This window comes from Cebidichthys violaceus, unplaced genomic scaffold (assembly GCF_023349555.1).
Source record: "Cebidichthys violaceus isolate CVI_PGR_0920_01 unplaced genomic scaffold, fCebVio1.0.p SCAF_10, whole genome shotgun sequence".
Classification (NCBI taxonomy): domain Eukaryota; kingdom Metazoa; phylum Chordata; class Actinopteri; order Perciformes; family Stichaeidae; genus Cebidichthys; species Cebidichthys violaceus.
This window is the reverse complement of record NW_027176263.1, coordinates 14,167,858-14,185,886: the sequence shown is the minus strand read 5'-3', so window position 1 is coordinate 14,185,886 and position 18,029 is coordinate 14,167,858. Positions and strand designations below refer to the sequence as shown.

General features: G+C 40.0%; 2 protein-coding genes across 2 annotated transcripts in view; both read left to right on the top strand.

Moving 5' to 3' along the window:
• The first annotated feature begins 1,649 nt into the window (after positions 1-1,649).
• On the top strand, positions 1,650-3,871 carry LOC137878074 (calcium homeostasis modulator protein 2-like). The gene is made up of 2 exons (XM_068718192.1): positions 1,650-2,216; positions 3,203-3,871. Exons 1-2 carry the CDS (start codon positions 1,665-1,667, stop codon positions 3,614-3,616), a joined length of 966 nt encoding a protein of 321 aa, XP_068574293.1. The 5' UTR covers positions 1,650-1,664; the 3' UTR covers positions 3,617-3,871.
• Positions 3,872-6,278: 2,407 nt separating this feature from the next.
• ncapd3 (non-SMC condensin II complex, subunit D3) overlaps positions 6,279-18,029 on the top strand; it is a 52,681-nt gene continuing 40,930 nt past the window's right edge. Inside the window, exons 1-12 of the mRNA XM_068718177.1 lie at positions 6,279-6,355; positions 7,316-7,473; positions 7,678-7,840; positions 8,628-8,794; positions 10,434-10,604; positions 10,681-10,742; positions 10,833-10,920; positions 11,631-11,764; positions 12,607-12,679; positions 14,204-14,329; positions 16,724-16,976; positions 17,241-17,279. Coding sequence (XP_068574278.1) covers positions 6,304-6,355; positions 7,316-7,473; positions 7,678-7,840; positions 8,628-8,794; positions 10,434-10,604; positions 10,681-10,742; positions 10,833-10,920; positions 11,631-11,764; positions 12,607-12,679; positions 14,204-14,329; positions 16,724-16,976; positions 17,241-17,279 — 1,486 coding nt within the window. The 5' untranslated portion in view covers positions 6,279-6,303. The remainder of the gene's footprint in view (positions 6,356-7,315; positions 7,474-7,677; positions 7,841-8,627; positions 8,795-10,433; positions 10,605-10,680; positions 10,743-10,832; positions 10,921-11,630; positions 11,765-12,606; positions 12,680-14,203; positions 14,330-16,723; positions 16,977-17,240; positions 17,280-18,029) is intronic.

Below are 18,029 nucleotides of genomic sequence, written 5' to 3'. Positions count from 1 at the left end.
CAGTCACAAAAGTACTTTTTTTCTATTTCAGTATTTCAAGTGTCTGTGCTTTGTGCTATTGGGTTAGCTTGCAGTCCATTTGTCTATGTTTTCTTTCTTTTTTTGTACGAGCTGTTTTTTGTGTTGTCTGTTGTTCCCACATTTAACAGGGTTTTGTTTAATGGTGGTTGACAGTTCTGGTTCGTGTGTTCAACCAATGTTTGTACAGTAACATTACTTATGGTTCCTTTTGTGCTGGGAGAGTATACAAAAAGAGTACTTCAAAACGGCATTCTAAGAAATACGATTGTTTCTTTTGGTGTGAACACAATAAAAAAGGGGTTTTAGAACTTTGTTTTTACGGCCAAAACACCAAACTTGAGGCTTCAAATACGACAGTCCAGAAACCAATGGATGGCGTCACGGTGACCACATTGTCTTAGGCCAAATTGTTGTTTTAGCTAAATGCTAAAGTTAGCATGTCAGGTATCATGTTTACAATCTTAGTTTAAAGTGTTAGCATGCTATTATTTGCTAATTAGTGCAAAACACAAAATACAGCTCGCGGGAATGCCATTAGTTTTGCAGATATTTGTCATAAACCAAAATATCAGAAAAACTAGGATTTTGAGGTCATGATGGCGCAAGATGAAAACTTCGAGGATCACCAAAGTGACAATTTCAATTCATCCTGAGGGGGAACATGAATTTAATGAGAATCCATCCAATAGTTGTTGAGATATTTGTAAATAATACACATTAAGGGCTAATTGTTCTAGTTGCTGGCAAACAATAATTTTCCTCCAAATTTCTGATGGTCAGTCCTGAGAGACTAACCTTAGTCCCCACCCAAACCTAACCAAGAAGCAAGAAGGGTAGAGGAGAAATTGTATAGCGTACAGGTCCAAGTGGAAAAAAAACAACTAAATCTTTTGGGATTTTTCAAAATGAGAAGAAAGGGTAAGAAGTTAGTCAAACTTTTCTTGACTTCCTTATTCGTAAGTGCCAGTTTAGCTGTTGGGTTAAGCCAGAATCATACTGGCCATCAGGAGCAGCCTCTCAGTTCCTTGTTTGTCCCGCTCTTTTTTTTTTTTGTGGTATTGCTATGTGAGTAACACATGTTTTCATTCACAGACCACATTTTTCTTCCATTGGGGGAGGAAACCGGAGGGCAGTTCCTGACTGTGAGTCACCACCGGTGCCCAGCCTGCTAACACAGCCTCAAAGTTGCATGCAAAAGCAGAGACTTCTCAGTACTGTTTTTCCCTGAAATTGCACTGGATGATAAAAATGGATTCGAAAGTCTGAGTCACATGTCCAGCCTCAGGACACTGCCAGAGCGTGAGTTTGCATGACTTCATTCTTTGTTTTCAATAAAGTGGCAGGATTTTTGTATATAAAAAAACATTAATCTGAGTCTGTTTTCCACGGTCTCTGGCTTCTTTTTTGATTGAGTAAGTATAACGAAAGTGTTAGACTTTTTTTTCTGCAAAGTTAAACTGAATCCATTCATTACAAAACAGTCATTCAGACTACAGTAGTAATTAATGCAGTGTGCTCGTTTAAAACCGAAAATTTGTTTCATATTTATTTTCCTTTTCGTTCTCTGTCTGCAGCCTGACAGTCCTGTAAACGAAACTCATAGCTCTTCAGTGTTATCCTCAGTAAAGACACAACATCCAAACATGGCTGCTGCAGCACTCGTCACAGAGAACTTTAAGTTTGTGTCCCTCTTCTTCAAGAGTAAAGATGTGATGATCTTCAACGGTCTGATTGCACTGGGCACTGTGGCCAGCCAGACTGCATACAACGTTTTTGCCTTCGAATGTCCTTGTTCATCTGGGAGGAACTACCTCTACGGCCTGGCTGCCATAGGTGTTCCAGCACTGGCGTTTTTCCTCGTGGGAGTAATGATGAACAAGAGCACGTGGGACCTAGTGTCTGAGTGTCGGCTCAGAAGGTGCCGGAAGCTGTCGGGAGCCTCGGGCTTTGCGCTGCTGGGAACCATCATCGGTCGAGGTGTGGTGGCGCCGATAACATGGGTAGTTTTCTCTTTGCTGCAGGGCCAAGCGTACATGTGTGCCTTCAGCGAGTTCGTCGACCCCGGCACACTGGAGGGCTTCCCCTCAGGTCAGGGGTCGATGGTAATGGCGAAATTCCCATGTCAAGACAGTGTTCCAACAGAGCTGCAACGCTTCTGGGCCGAAGTTGAGCGACGACTGAAATATGAATCTCAGGTAGTGGAATATTTTATTTTATTTTTTTCCAGGTTTAGTGTAGCTATTACAGGTGCGCACAAGTAATGGATGTTAAATATCAATCAAAAATAAACACCAGCTGCTACTTTTGATCTTATTTGCCATCAAATCCCATGAAAGGAATACTTACACATTTTGTAATACATTTATTTGCTTTCTTTCCAAAAAAATAAGTTAGAGGCTTGAAACCAATATTGTTTTTTTTCCTTAAGTACAGTATGTAGCTGGAGTGTGGACATAGTTAGCCTAGCTTAGCATAAAGACTGGAGGCAGATGTAAACAGCTAGACTGGCTCTCTGCAAAATTCCAAAATACACCTACAGCCTTATGTGCTGGAACAATTTATTGATGCACAACAGCTGTATCCATCTACCTAGTGCTTCTGTGCAGCATCCCCATATACGGTGCAGGTTGCCAGATACAGTGCGGTCACTGAGTAAAGGTTTTGGGCGCATTAGCACCAAACCTGGCAATCTCACTGTGAAGACAAGACTTCAGGAGGCTGCACAGTGTCACTGAACACTGTGACAAGAAATAGTTTCATTATTTAGCTTGTTTCTGAAGGTACATAAGGGAACAATTGGAACTTTTTGGCACATGTGAAGCAATGACTTATGTTTGTCCACTTATTTTAGTATATAGTCGCTACGATAAAATGTTTAGCTTTATTTCTAAAATTAAAGACATCTCAATCCAAATGTAAGTCTATGGGAAAAAAGTGTCTTTGGGCCCAGTGGCATCACATGAAGGTCCCCGGAAATTGTAATTCCATCGTTTTTGGCCACTATGTAAAATTTGCTTCAAGGCCCAGCACTCTTCCTGCGGGGTTGTTAGAGAGGGGAAGAGTAAACAGAGGGGAAGAGTAGACAAAGGTAAAAATATGAACCAGCAAACACAAATGTAACTGATCCATTGCCTCAGAACCTACAAATGGTGTTGACCTCAATGCTCTCTGTTCTTTTCAGCTGATAGGCTGGCTGCTGGTGGCAGTAATGTCATTGACGGTGTTCCTGATGCTGTGCATGAAGCGCTGCTCCTCTCCACTTGGCTACCAGCAGGAGAATTACTGGTCCCAGTACCGCTCTAACGAAAAGACCCTCTTCCAGCGCACTGCTGCTGTCCACTCCCGCCTGCTGGCCGCGGAGAATGTTAAGAGCTTCTTTGGCTTCGTGGCACTGGAGACGGAGGAGAAGGAGCAGCTGGCTGAGCACCAGAGTGCCAGTCCCATCTGTAGCACCAACTGGAACAGGGTGACTGGTGTCTACCTCTACAGGGAGAATAAAGGACTGCCTCTGTACAGCAGGCTCAACAAATGGGCCACGTACAGTCTGGAGAATAACATGGAGGCTATGGCGAAAGAGATGGACATGCTCAGCTGACCGGATCCTTCTGAAAGGTGGTCCAGTGACTGCTAACATAAAGGCCTCAGTATGCTTCAAACAGAGTGGGTCATCAAATAGCAACTACAGTGTAGCCCCTTCCCTCTTCTCCTTTCCTATTTCATAACTTTCTCTGACAATTGTCGTAACTTTCTGAAATAGACAATCTTGACGGTCACACACACTATTTCTGCCACATTGCCTTTATCAGGTTTTCGATGATACCTCATAAGACCAATTTAGTTTGAAACATACTGAACCCTTTAGTTCACTATCAATACAACTTTGGTTATGCTCCCATATGGACACTTGGATAGCTGTGGACAGCATTTGGATGACAAGTTTGAAGGGTGAGTTCCACCAATGCACGGTAGATTGCTATGCTACCACTTGTAGCGTAGTGGCGGCGTGAACACGTCTGGACAAGTCTGCTTGGTCACACACACATATATGTGTTTATATATGTTTTTGCCATTCAAATTCTCTGAAAAGTATCCTTTTGACTTAGTGTTTCAATGTGATCCAAAAATCTAAACTTTTAAATAATCCGAGCGTGCAGGGCACTGAGGTACGTTTACCCCTGGTATTAACATGTGGTCTGTGTCTTGATATGTTCACCATGTTTGTTGAAAAGCTCTGCCCACCTAATTTGCAAATCAAATTTGATCACAATGCTGGCTGAAACTAGTCAAGGAAAAAGCTTATTACCAGGTGTAAATGTGGCGCTAGATAAAGGATTTGACTGTAATTAAGTCAGATTCCTCATTAAAAGATTCAGATTATTTCTAGTTTAATTTGCAATGTTACTTTTAAAAGTTAACTTTGTTCATTAATAAACTCAAAACCATTATGTGTGGCAGTATACTGTCTGTATTGGCTGAATCTGTCAGAGTACTCCAGTCCAGCCATCCCTTGATGTGGTCCTGATTAAGTCACATAGTCATCTTTTATGGGTTATGTGAAGCTCATGATTTATAACTCAAACTCTTTTTTAAAACTTTTTCATCTCTTTCATTAGGCTGATTACAATGAGGCGTGGTCTTTTGTCATGCGGTATTAAATCCCCAACATCCAACTTGGGATGGTACCTGTGTTTCTGTACTGAATCTTTATTCAACAACAAGAATCTGGCCAGACAGATTCCAATGCTCCGGTTGGCAAGCCAATAGTGTAGCGGACCTCAGCCGGACAATAGTGAAGTGTACTGATGTTTCCAGATGCCTTTATGTGTCAGGGCCAAAAGTCTGAACTGAAAAAAACGATTTGAACCGGAAAAAAAAAGATTTGAAACTGTAAAAAATAAAACCACATCAGGTAGGGACCACATCAGATGGGCTCCTGCGGTGATGGAGCCAAACGCTCCGATGGGAGAGGGAAGAGGCTGCCTGCCTGGCAGCTACTGAAACAGCAGGGACTCCCACATATCATGGAAGTGGTCCATGGTTTGGTCTCCTTCTCTGACTGGAGAGCAAGGGAGAGACGTAGAGGACCAAAGGCCCTCCTGTCTGAGGGCCCGAGACCAAAGCAGAAGTTGCCTACATTCGAAGGGAAGGGCCACTCGAGTATCGCTTGGTGGGAAAGTTTAGTCAGGCTTCCCAGAAGAGGGCTGATAACCTGGTCTCTTCCCTGTGGGTAGAGGTGTCATATTTGACACAGTGAAACAGAGGGTTGAATTATGGTGGCTTTAAATACCAAGAAAAATGTCTGACACAAAAACTAAAGCAGGGGAATCAAATAATGTATAACAAAAAAATCAAACTACTAAATAGAAAACATGGCAGAGAAGAGCAGGGATCACATCAGAGACATACCAGGAATCATTGTCCAAAAAAAATCAGGGAGCAAAGCAGAGCAGAGCAGAGCAGGAATCACAACAGGAAACACCACGGACCAGGAAACACCACAGACCAACCAACAATGAGACAGGGGACACACAGGGTTTAAATACACAGGGAAGGTGCACCGTGCAACATTTAATGAATGTAAATGTACTGATTTATTTGGTCTATGTAGAGGAAATGGATAACGACAGAGAAAGTGGTTGGCCTCTGATTATGTGAGAAATAAAATGCTTATATTGGAAACTGGACTTATTTATGTTATTTATGGCACGCGTCAGAGCAAACATCAGCAACCGTGACTTTTTTGATAAGCAACGAGGTCACAAAAATCACAATATCTAAATGTTCACATACAGTATATACTGTGTGTGTCTATATATATATATATATATATATATATATATATATATATATATATATATAGCATTAATATCTCTCTTCCATTGTACTAGAAATTATATCGTATCATAGTGGAGTATAACAATTTCTGTTGAATACTTGAATTTATTTTATCCATGAATGTATTAAGATAAACCTTATTTGTTTTTTTTTATTTTTTTATTAGAGAACTGTATTGGAAATCAATACAATACAATGGTGTGCTCTGTTTGCTAAATAGCTACTAATGATGTATCTTGTCATTCTGTATAACCTTGTTTTAGGCTACATTCTCTACTACAACTAAAAAACAAACAGGCCATACTCCTGACCAGAAGATGGCGGTAATGAAGCTGAAAGAAGTTAACCTGTAATATGAATCAGTGACGAAGAAATCTTTAATGCGCATGTGTGGAAGTCTGTATTTCGGTGTCGAGCGGGTTTATTCAAAATATAACGTTAACCAAGATGTCTTTGATATCTGCGCTCCAGTTTCTGAGGTTAAATGAAATTCCCAAAGGTAAAATTGTATATGTTGTAAGCGACCTTTTTTATTATATTGTAGATAGAGACCACGCTTAATTGAGTTTGTTAAGCAATGTTGACAGCTATCGTAGCTATTTCCCGGGTGATGTGCCCCGTCCTGTGTAGAGGAAGAACAGCGCTACTAACTCCATTCATATATATTGCAAATTAGATAATGCCGACTGTTTTGGAAGTAAAACACAGTTAAAACGAAACTCCAGACCTTGTACCCAAGTCGCTACGAGCCACTGGCGTTTTCGGCAAACAACTGTCTAACGTAGACTCACTGTAATTTTGTGCAGCTGTCGTGTAACACGTTAATCACTGCGGGTTGGGTTTCCCCAGCCCAGCGTTTGTAGCGTTTAAGTAAGCCCAGTTTAGTTTAGTTAGCATTAACTAGTTATCTGTTTGCCGAATTAGGTTAAAGAATACAGGTTTATAGTTACTGCTAAACGTGTTAAAGCCATGTTGTAAGGGTATTAAGACACATCGACTGCTGATAACGTTAGTACTCTTTAGTGTTAGCAGCTCCATCAACAGATCTTAAGTTTGTATAATTAAAAAGGCACAAACGTCATCGTTCCGTTTGGAGGAAATATCATCATTTGGGCTTAAATAAATCGTTACATCATCGTCATTTAATATTGTTTTTCATACATTTTGTTTTTACCCTAAACATTTACCAGCTTTTAATTTCTCAGAAAACAGAGCTCTCTCAAGTTCCGTAATACTGTCTGTCATGTTTTTGTATCACTTGGGGGGTAATGTGATAACTGGTGTGATTTGTTAAATATTTATACCTACATCTGTTCTACTTTTTTGCTGCCCTTTTTTATTCTTTATATATTTGTTCTTGTTTATTGTAAAATAGTGTATGCACATTGAGAGCGGAGTGGAAACCGGAGTCAAATTCCATGTATGCACCAATAAAGCTGATTCTGATTCTGATTTCCAGCCTGGGTGGATGCAGTATGGGACTTGGAGTTCACAGAGAGAGAACCACTGGATGACACCATAGAGGACAAACTCACAGTCAGTGGAGACGAGGCCTTCAGAACTTTGTACCAGTGTTTACTTGCACATGCTGCCGACCAACGAGATGGAGCTTCACAGGTAAACCTGATCCAGCACTGAAACACTCTGTCCTCTGCTCCACGGAAAACAAATAGAAATGTATATATACTGAAATGTACCAAAGCTAGTGGCTCTTCTGAAATGCTGTGTGCTCTGATGTTGATGCAAAACACCAGTGTGCTTTTTTTTTTTTATATATATACTTTTGGTAGTAGCAGTAAGCATTGTCTTGTCTCGCTGCAGAGCATCTGGGCAATTCTGGGGGAGAACGAGGTGTCGATCAAGTCCCTGGTGGCCGTGCTGTCCTTCTTTGTCCTGGCGGGAAAAGCCAAAACGGCCAACGTCCAGCAGAGGGTGAGCGGTCTGCACGCAGCCTCACTCTACCTGCTGCTGCTGGGAATCCCAGGTGAGGAAATCTAACAAAAAACATACATGTAAGAACGTCGGCCTGTAATTTCGGTGCAGCCACAATGTCAAATTTGTTAAAACTGTAACCATAAGGTTTCATCTTTTTTCTGTAATAACAGTTAGTAGATACTGTCCAGCTTGTCCTTTAGCTGCTTGTGTGTGAAACAGATCCCATTTGTATTTTAACAGTTGAGTTGGATCAGGGCTTGAGACTAACGCTAATCTATGGAGGTCGCATCGAGTTACATTATGATGCGTTCAAGCTCTATTCAGTAAAATTACTTGAAAGAAATACTTAATGACCTTGTTAAAGTTCAGTCCAGGTGATTGTTGTTAGTTTGTTGGAGAAGCTAACATTTATGTTAGCCCTATAGAACCATATGAAAAGGATTGTAATATATGCTCTGGAATCCAACTGAAAACATGAACTGCTCTTGTGTCATTAGTGTCAGTATTTAATTTTGGTGAATTATGTGTGCCAAAACTCACACTTTTTCAATAGTTATACATCAAATATAAAAACCAAAAATAACATCAATTTCCTGTATCACTTAAAGGGTCAGTGTGTAACTTTTTGGGGGATCTATTTGCAAAAATGGAATATATATATATATATATATATATATATATATATATATATATATATATATATATATATATATATATATATATATATATATATATAAAAATAAAAAAACAACCTGAAAAAACCCCAACCTGTTGTCTAATTTCCATAAGGTGAGATAAGATTCTACTATGATACGTAACATATGTATTGCTTCCAGGGAGCATCGCCACCAAGGTTTTCCATGAGGTTTTGTTGGATACGTGTTCAGACTTGACCTCTTACTGCTGGCCTCAGGACTCTGGAAAGAAGCGCAAGAAGGACAGCCTGAAGAGCTCTCAGGCAGACGGCAAACGCTCCAAACCACAGCGTAAAGCAACTTCAGAGGTAAAGTCCTCTATCTGAAATCACTCAAACCTGCCAACAGGACCGTGGTAATATGACGGCACAATCATTTTCTTCAGACTTTCATACACAAACCTCACATGTAGTGCCACCTAGCAGGTTGAGTTTTCTTTGTTCAGGTTGAAATGTCCTAAAACCTTCTGGATGGATTGCCATGATGTGAGAGTTACCATCAATGTCTACAAAGGGTGAATTTTCGAAATAGCCCTTTCTTCTTTTTGTGGGGAACTACAGCCAATGAGAGCGCAAGACATGGGTTGAGGGGACACCTGGGGGAACAGGGACACCTGGGGGAACAGGAACGCCTGTTAGTTCGACAATTTGACACCATCAGCTAAATTTAGGGCACTTTATTTTACAAAAGGTGTTTCTTTATAACTGTATTGAAGCACTTATTTAACAAAAAAATAGTGCAATGTTCTGGTGCAAAAAAATAATTTATATTCATTACACTTAAAAAGAAAAAAAAAGAAATTGTAATTTTTATACAGTACATACACCACATGATAAACCAGTCTTTCTGATGACAAAATGTGCTTGAATTGTAAAAGACTAAATCATAAGTAATAAAAAGAAAACACTGAATTTGGGAGAAAAAAAAATAAAATGTAATCTGTAAAAAATGCTAAGCGGATTTCTAAGGGCCCTAATAGAGTGTAGAGCAGGGGTAGTCAATTAAAATTCCAAAAGGTCCAGATTGAGAAAATCTCCTTGGGCAAAGGTCCGGAACATTACACTAATATCTGTGTAGTCAACAACTGTCAAATCAAATAAAGAAAGTACACATCAATTATATTTTAGCAATTATTATTCTCAGTTTTCAAATTTAACTGGATGGATTATAAATAATACATAGAAATACATAAATACATTTATGTTTTTCTCATTTCAAGTAAAATAAGGTCTGGATTAAAGAATAACTGACATAACAGAAAGCTTTTGAAAAATGTGCATTTTAAAATAAAGTACTTTATTTTAGAAAAATTGATTTCACTGAATTACCTTGCAGCTTTAAATTCAGTTCATTCAGGTGTGAAGTGATGTCAATCAAAAAAGCTGCAATGTTATATTTTTCTCATCTTCTAACAAGAGAAATTAGTGTGCAGCAACTTTATCTGTGGTTATTAAACCACTTGTTTCAGCTTTATTCTTTCTGTTAACATCATTGTTGGTCAGTGAATTCATGTGTTAGGATTCTGATCATATTGGGCTCTTAGGTTTATTTTCTGCCATTTCAGATGTGAGTGGGTACATTTGCTCAAAAGAGTTATGCTTTGTCTCGTAGTGACGCTTCACATTACCGCTTTTAATAATCATCACGGTCTCTGAACACACTGGTTTTAAACTGTCCATGGGAAGAATTAACCTATAAATGTTTGTTCATTCTTGGTTAAAGACTGGTCTCTCTGACCACTTTTCTCTTTTTGGAGAATGTCATGTGAAATAACTTCTCTGACTCTTCATTCTCTTTCCTCGTCTCTCCCCCGTGTGTGTAAATCTTACTTGAGTCAGAATAGTCGAGTCAGTGTCTGGGTCCGGATCCGGACAGCAGTCCACCTATTAGTGATCCCTGGTGTAGAGGGTACTGGAAAATAAAAGTGCCTGTGTCTGTTATTCTCAGATGGAAGTGGATGAGGCAGAAGAAGAAGAGGAGGAAGAGGAGCTTCATTTCTCAACCCAGGACTTGGTAAAGATCAGAAACGCTGTGGTTCTCCTGGTTCAAAGCCTCCTCAAACTCCTGCAGACATTTCCGCTCAAAGACAGACCACAGAGCGTCGGCAACTGCACACAGGTAGCTAGTGATTCCATCGTCCCGCCTGCTCCGTACCACATTGCATTGTTTTCATGTGTTTCTGTTTCATTTGCAGATCTTTAGCAAGCTGCTTTACTTTGAGCCTGTTATCGGAGAGATGACCTTTGCGGCTCCGCTGTGAGTTGTAACTTTCACTTCTCTCTCTGTCTTGATAAAAGAATGTGTGCAGGATTTGTGAGAGCTGACAGTTGTGTTATTTCTGCACAGGGATATCACCAAGCTGAGGAGTGTTCCAGAGATGGCTTTCTACGGCCTGCAGCTGCTCTGCTCGCCAAAACACGGAGACCAGAAAGAAGTAAGATCCAATAATCATGGTCCACGGTGGGCCAATAGTATACACACTTGTTGGTTTGGCATATTATCTGATTAAATTTGCAGCTATTCTGAACATTTTGACAAATAGTGTCCCAGGAACTCTGGATAATCCACAGACCTCACTGTCAACTGTCTTCATGATGTTCCTTATGTTTCTGTAGTAGTGATGCATGGATTAGAGTCATATTTGCGGTTTTGGGTCATAGAATTATCATCCTGATAAATGGCGGATTATCTGTTTTATAGCATGGAGCTCTGTGGTTTTATATGCATATTGATCAATAGTAGTTACTATTTCAATATTTTTGGGAGATTTATGTTTAACGTGGCTATAAGGAAATAAATAATGTTTTGAAATAAAACTCCTAGCAAACGGTCAACATGTAAACATTTCCAAAGCATAGAGACCATCTGAGTTTATCTTAATAAATTGTATGATAAATGTTGTATTTGGAGCATTTTCAGCAATTTTAGATAATGAAAATAGGTTTAATTACAATGGATTCATATTTGTTATCATACCTGTCAAAGGAGACAATAAATATGTATATATGCCTTATGGTTGAGGAGCTATTCCTGAATAATTCTGGGTATGTTACTTGAGGTGTTTTTGCTGAGAGCTAGGGTTTAACAGGTCAAACCCCTAACGGAGTGATGTTTCTAATATTAAATGATGTGTCTGTTGTCCAGTCCCTGCAGAGGGTCTTTCACCGGCTTCTCTACGTGATCCTGATGATGAATAAAGCCAACAAAGGGAAACCCTCCCTCCTCGTACCCAGCCAGGCCATCCTCTCCACCCGTGACCAGGCCATCCATTTTGTTTGGTAAACAGCTGTGTTTTGATCAATTGTAGAATTACTTTGTTCAAATCTCTGTGCGGAATAGTAAGATTTAGACAAGTGATGACAATATTTTACATGGTTCCACAGTTTAGTGAAGAATGTTCTGGACTTCATCTCTACCAGACTGCAATGAATGAAAGATTCGCCTCGGTAGAGCCCACACATTTCTCTAGGGAGAAGAGGTGTCACCCTGTTGATGGCCAAAACAGATCGATTACAATATGCCTGGATATCTTTACTTAACATGTTAAGACCTCCCCAGCTTCTATAATGGTGAAATCAAACTGACTCAGGATCAGAAGCTAAAGGACAGTAGCAACAAAAGTCTGAGGACCTCAAGGGAAAGGGACAGAAAATGTGCCACTAGTCAAGAGGAGAACAAGAAAGTTATTTTGTAAACCTAATGTCAAAATGAAACTAATTAGGGTAATGTTTTGTTTTTTATGACAATCGGTGCACTTGCTTAGAGAGTCCTGACTGCCATCTACTGGAAATAAAGAGAAGTGAAGCTGGATTTGATTAGTATCTCTCCCATATAAAAAAATAATCATTAGATGTATTATAAAAGCCACCATAATGTCAACATGATTTTACATCTGTACATAAGTGGGACAATTGCATCATACATTGCAACTGTAATAAGCATAATGTAAAAATGTATGACATCAAGCAACTCCCATCTCCTAATCACTCCTTTATTTCTGTTGGTAGAAGGAACGCTGCACATCAGGATCTCTTGGTTGTTGATTACTTTCTAGCCATTTAACTGTAGACATATGAGTCATATTTGACTTTGTACATGTTTTATGTGTTTGTAATTACAGTCATCTTGTGGATGAGCTGAAAGAGATGACGCTGCCTATCTTGCAAATCCTCCTGCAGCATATCTGCTTCCAGGTGAATCCTCCACTAAACACTCAGCAGTATTACAATTCCTGTTTGTGTCAAGTTCAGAGAGTTTGTGTCAACTCTTTATCTCTTAAAGGGGACATATCATGAAAAACTCACTATTCAGTGCTTGTGCAGGTGGGTTAATTTCATTGATTTAATAACGACCTTTTTTCCCATGACGAGATGGCACCGATGTCATTTAACACTACCGGTGACAAAATCAAATCTGCAATATTGTTGATGGGGAAAAAAAAGCGAGACTAAAATGTAGTTTTAAAATATTAGAATTTTAGCAAAATTAAATTTTTCTTCACCTTCCATCTTCCATGGTGCTTCATTTGCTCTACTGTGCCATCAAGTGAACAATAAATGTAAAACAGGCAGAGTGATTATAATGACATCATGGCTTTTATTGTGTAAAGCTTTGAATTGAATGAATGAATGATGTTTGTGATGCTCGTTTAGATTGCAAACAAATGCGCAATAAAGTCCCAAGTTCACAAAATGTGAGGGGGGATTCATTGCATTTCGCTGCCCCTTATATTTCGAATCACACGGCAAACCCGCAAACCATTTCCTGAATCAGTTATGTGGTACACCTGGCTCGCGTGACTGGTACGACCCAATCAGTTATCTTTTTAGATCAGGAAACATGTGATTCAACAAACCAATTCGATTTGGCTCCCCTTCCTTCAAGCTCATTAGGATATATTGCACCCTCCCACCCCCCACATCTGCGTACCTCCACCCATGGCTTGAGAACAACCGTTGCGAAGGTGCATCATGTTTTTCTCACACAGGCACAAACACTTAAAGAAATCATGTTGTTGATTAATTTAATGACAGCAGTCAACAACATTGAACTAAACATTGGAACATTTCTTTTTATGACAATAATCCACAAAGTGTGCAGCTTTTGTCACTGCAGTGTATCTTTCTGGTCTTCTGGAAGAACATTTCCAGAGCCTCTTGATATGGGAAGTCAGAAACGCATTTATCGAGATCCGCATGCAGGCTATTGCGGATGTTTGTCTTGACCTTCAAATACATTAACTGTTAGGTTTTAAAAGTGATAGCTGATAGCTTAAAATAGTGTTTGTCACGTTTGTCCTCTCTGTAGGACTGGCAGGGAGACTCTATAAATGGCAGGGTCTGGTTTCCTCTCACAACTACCTGTTTATGCTGTCTACATATTCAACAGAACACTCCTATAACCAAAAAGAAAACTGAAATAATCCCCTATTCATTCTCTATGGACTGTATTATATCTATCTTGTGTGTGTGTGTGTGTGTGTGTGTGTGTGTGTGTGTGTGTGTGTGTGCCCCCCAAATATAATGGTTGGGAACACTGGTCTATTGGATGAACCTGAAAATGACCATGATATGTCCCCTTTAAAATTATGAAGGCAGTCGCATCACATGCAAGTATATTTACAGACGATTGTAGTGGTAGAATAGTTTGCTTTCAGATTGTTTTTACCTGACTCATTAGTATAGCTGGGATATAATGTTTCTGCTGTGGATGTTTAGATGGTGGAGAAGAGCGAGTTTCGAAGCTATGGATCCCAGGCTGTGGGTATGTTGACCTCCCAGATGGAAAGTACAGACTATGCCAGCTTCATTAAGTGGCTGTTTATCTTCTCCAGAAGCTCAAAGGTAACACAATTGTCACCTCAGACATTTTATCATGATTCACACTCCAATATATGATGATTGTAGGTTTCTGTTAATACTGATGATTGCACAAGTTGATTTGCAGAACTTCTGTTCTCCTTCATCTGTATTGCAAACATGAACATCACTGACTTTCAGAACACAGTAAATATCCTGCAGTGTTTCTTAAAACAGTTTAAAAAACTAAGCCGATCACAAATTACCATCATCACCGCCATTACCAGATTATTTTCCTCATCTGATTTGCATGACTTGGTGCTAAATACAATTGAATGCTGGGCTGCTGAAGACACTTTTCTGGAAAGCAATTAAGGATAAAGTCTGGAGCTGGTCCATTGACAATGAATTGGAAACACATTTTGTGGACCCACATAATATTTATTTTCTTTTTTATGACCAAATGAGCTTTATTCTATTGCAGTTTTGTTAGTTGTGAAACAGAAAATGTATCATATACAGTGCTGTGAAAAAGTATTTGCCCCCTTCCTGGTTTCTTATTTTTTTGCATATTCGTCACACTTAAATGTTTCAGATCATCAAACAAATTTTAATATTAGACAAAGATAACCCGAGTAAATACAAAATGCTGTTTTTAAATGATGATTTAATTTATTAAGGGAGAAAAGCTATCCAAACCTACTTGGCCCTATGTGAAAAAGTAATTGCCCCCCCTTGATAAATCATGAATGAACTGTGATTTTTTTTTTTTTGGAAAGCTGAGTTCAATTTCACTATCCACACCCAGGCCTGATTACTGCCAGACCTGTTGAATCAAGAAATCACTTAAATAAAACCTGTCTGACAAAGTGAAGTCGGCTAAAAGATCTCAAAAAGCAACACATCATGTAAAGAAATTCAAGAACAGATGAGAAACATAGTAACTGACATGAATCAGTCTGGAAAGACCCCAGAACAACATCTAAAGAACTGCAGGTCTCACTCGCCTCAGTTAAGATCAGTGTCCATGATTCAACAATAAGAAAGAGACTGGGCAGAAATAGCACCCATGGGAGAGTTCCAAGGCGAAAGCCACTGCTGAGCAAAAAGAACACAAAGGCTCGTCTCACATTTGATGATCCCCGAGACTTTTGGGCAAATATTCTGTGGACTGACGAGACAAAAGTTGAACTTTTTGGAAGGTGTGCGTCCCGTTACATCTGGCGTAAAACTGACACAGCATTTCATAAAAACAACATCATACCAACAGTCACACGTGGTGGTAGTGTGATGGTCTGGGGCTGATTTGCAGCTTCAGGACCTGGATGACTTGCCATAATTTATGGAACCATGAATTCTGCTCTCTACCAGAACATCCTGAAAGAGAATGTCAAGCCATCAGTTCGTGACCTCAAACTCAAGCGCACCTTGGTTATGCAGCAGGACAATGATCCGAAACACACCAGCAAGTCCACCTCTGAATGGCTCAAAAAAAGCAAAAAGAAGGTTTTGGAGTGGCCTAGTCAAAGTCTGGACTTAAATGTGATTGAGATGCTGTGGCATGACCTTCAACGAGCCGTTTCTGATCGAAAACCATCCAATGTGGCTGAATTAAAACAATTCTGCAAAGAAGAGTGGGCCAAAATTCTTCCACAGCGATGTGAAAGACTCATTGCCAGTTATCGCAAACGCTGGATTGCAATTGTTGCCGCCAAGGGTGACAAAACCAGTTATCAGGTTTAGGGGGCAATTACTTTTTCACATAGGGCCAAGTCGGTTTGGATAGCTTTTCTCCCTTTAAATCATCATTTAAAAACAGCATCTTGTATTTACTCGGGTTATCTTTGTCTAATATCAAAATTTGTTTGATGATCTGAAACATTTAAGTGTGACAAATATGCAAAAAATAAGAAACCAGGAAGGGGGCAAATACTTTTTCACAGCACTGTACCTGGAACATTCCCCTGGGTGGTGCTTTCCGTGTCATCTATGACATCTTTCCCAATGCATAGTCTGTAGAGCAGTTCCACACTTTATACTTGATGACATAACAAATTTGAGTTTTAGCTCTCTAGCTTTGGGATTTGGGAGAGTTGTTCATGTTTCAAGTGTCTTAAACCATAGGAATAACATGTATGAATTTTGAAAATGGGCGTAGTTCCCCTATAAACTCCTTTTGACTAGATTATTGCTGTAAATAACAATTTAACAGCCCTGCTTAATAAGTAAGCCACTGTGGGAAATAGGCTGTACCGCTTTTTCTTCCATAGTGCAGGCGTTTCAAATGAAAAATCTAAATGTAACCGTTTAATGCCTATAGAAGGGCTGCAAATATCCCCTATTGAGTGTTAGCTATCAGTGGCCATAGTCTAAATATCAGTCAGGCTTCATTACTTCCTATCATTGGGTGTGTACAGTGTGCTGTGCTGGCTTCTGTAGATGGTGTGCCGGCTGTTTTCCGTGGACGTAGTGATGGTTTTGCTGGAGCAGCCAGAGAGGAGGCCGGAGGAGTGTCAGGACCCAGAGCTCTCCTGCTTCCTGCCTCACAAGTTCCTAATCCAGAACCTACTGTTCGCTCGGCGGATGGACGACTCGCCCACAGTCCAAGGCCACGCCCTGGCCTGCCTTGCCAAGTGTCTGGAGCTGCCCTCACTCAACGCCACCCGGGCGGTCCACAACCTCTTCTCTGCCAGTGAGAAAACACACATCATGGACTGGTAGAAGTTTGAAAATAGACATTTTTTCCCCTGTAAAGTCAATGTAGATGTGAGGAATTTGGGCTACTTTTGGATCTGAAACCAGGACCTGTTTCGGTAGACAATGCACTTTGTAGCACTGAAGTATGAAACTCTTTTCAATTATTAGAAAATGTAAGGTGATATGTACAGTATATATTTTAAGAGCTGCTGTGTTTGTTTTGTGGACACATTTTCACTTGTCTACTCTCTCTGTTTAGCTGGAACCCAGACAGTGTTGGAAGGCGAAATCACAGAAGGTACACTCCTTTGTTTCATTATTACAGATTTGCTGTTTGACTGACCACAGAGGCTGATGGTGACAAACCCACCATGTATTTCTCAGAATAGAAAAGAGTTTGGTTTGAGACCGGTCGTAGGTTCTTGGAAAGATAAATCTGACCAGACAGATAAGATTCACACTTTATTTCTGTCAGCCTTGCTTTTAAAGGATAACTCTGGTTTAATATTTCTGTAGTTTTGGTGTTCCTATTGGTATTAATTACCTTGTTATAGAAAAAAAAAAAGGCCAACTACTAACTAACAAAGCTGCAGCAAATTACGGAAACTCTTAAGAGCCGGTCAAAATAGCACGGCTACCTTGTATTCTACATGTGTGGTGTTGGCCTATAGTTAACTTTAGCCATCTGTGTTAACTATATCCATAAACGGGGATTGTGTGGTCCCTGTAAAAGTTTTGATAGTTGATCAATTAGATTATATCCAAAGTGGCAGTAACAAGAAAACGTAACGCAGCTTCGTATCATCTTCCCCGGAAGACCATCCTGCTGGGAGGAGAGCAGTCGGCTACTCTGGGAGAACAACTGTCAGTCAGCGGCTGCAGCAATTTTAATCCAGACAGCACAAAATCCTGCATCGGGAGTCTCAGCGGGCTGGTGGAGCACTGGGTCTGACCTGTGTAACGGCAGCAACAGAAAGTTTGTAAATCCGGCAGGGAGTGGGGGCAATCCCTTGGGACCAGACCCCTGGTGCTGCGGTTTGCACTGGCA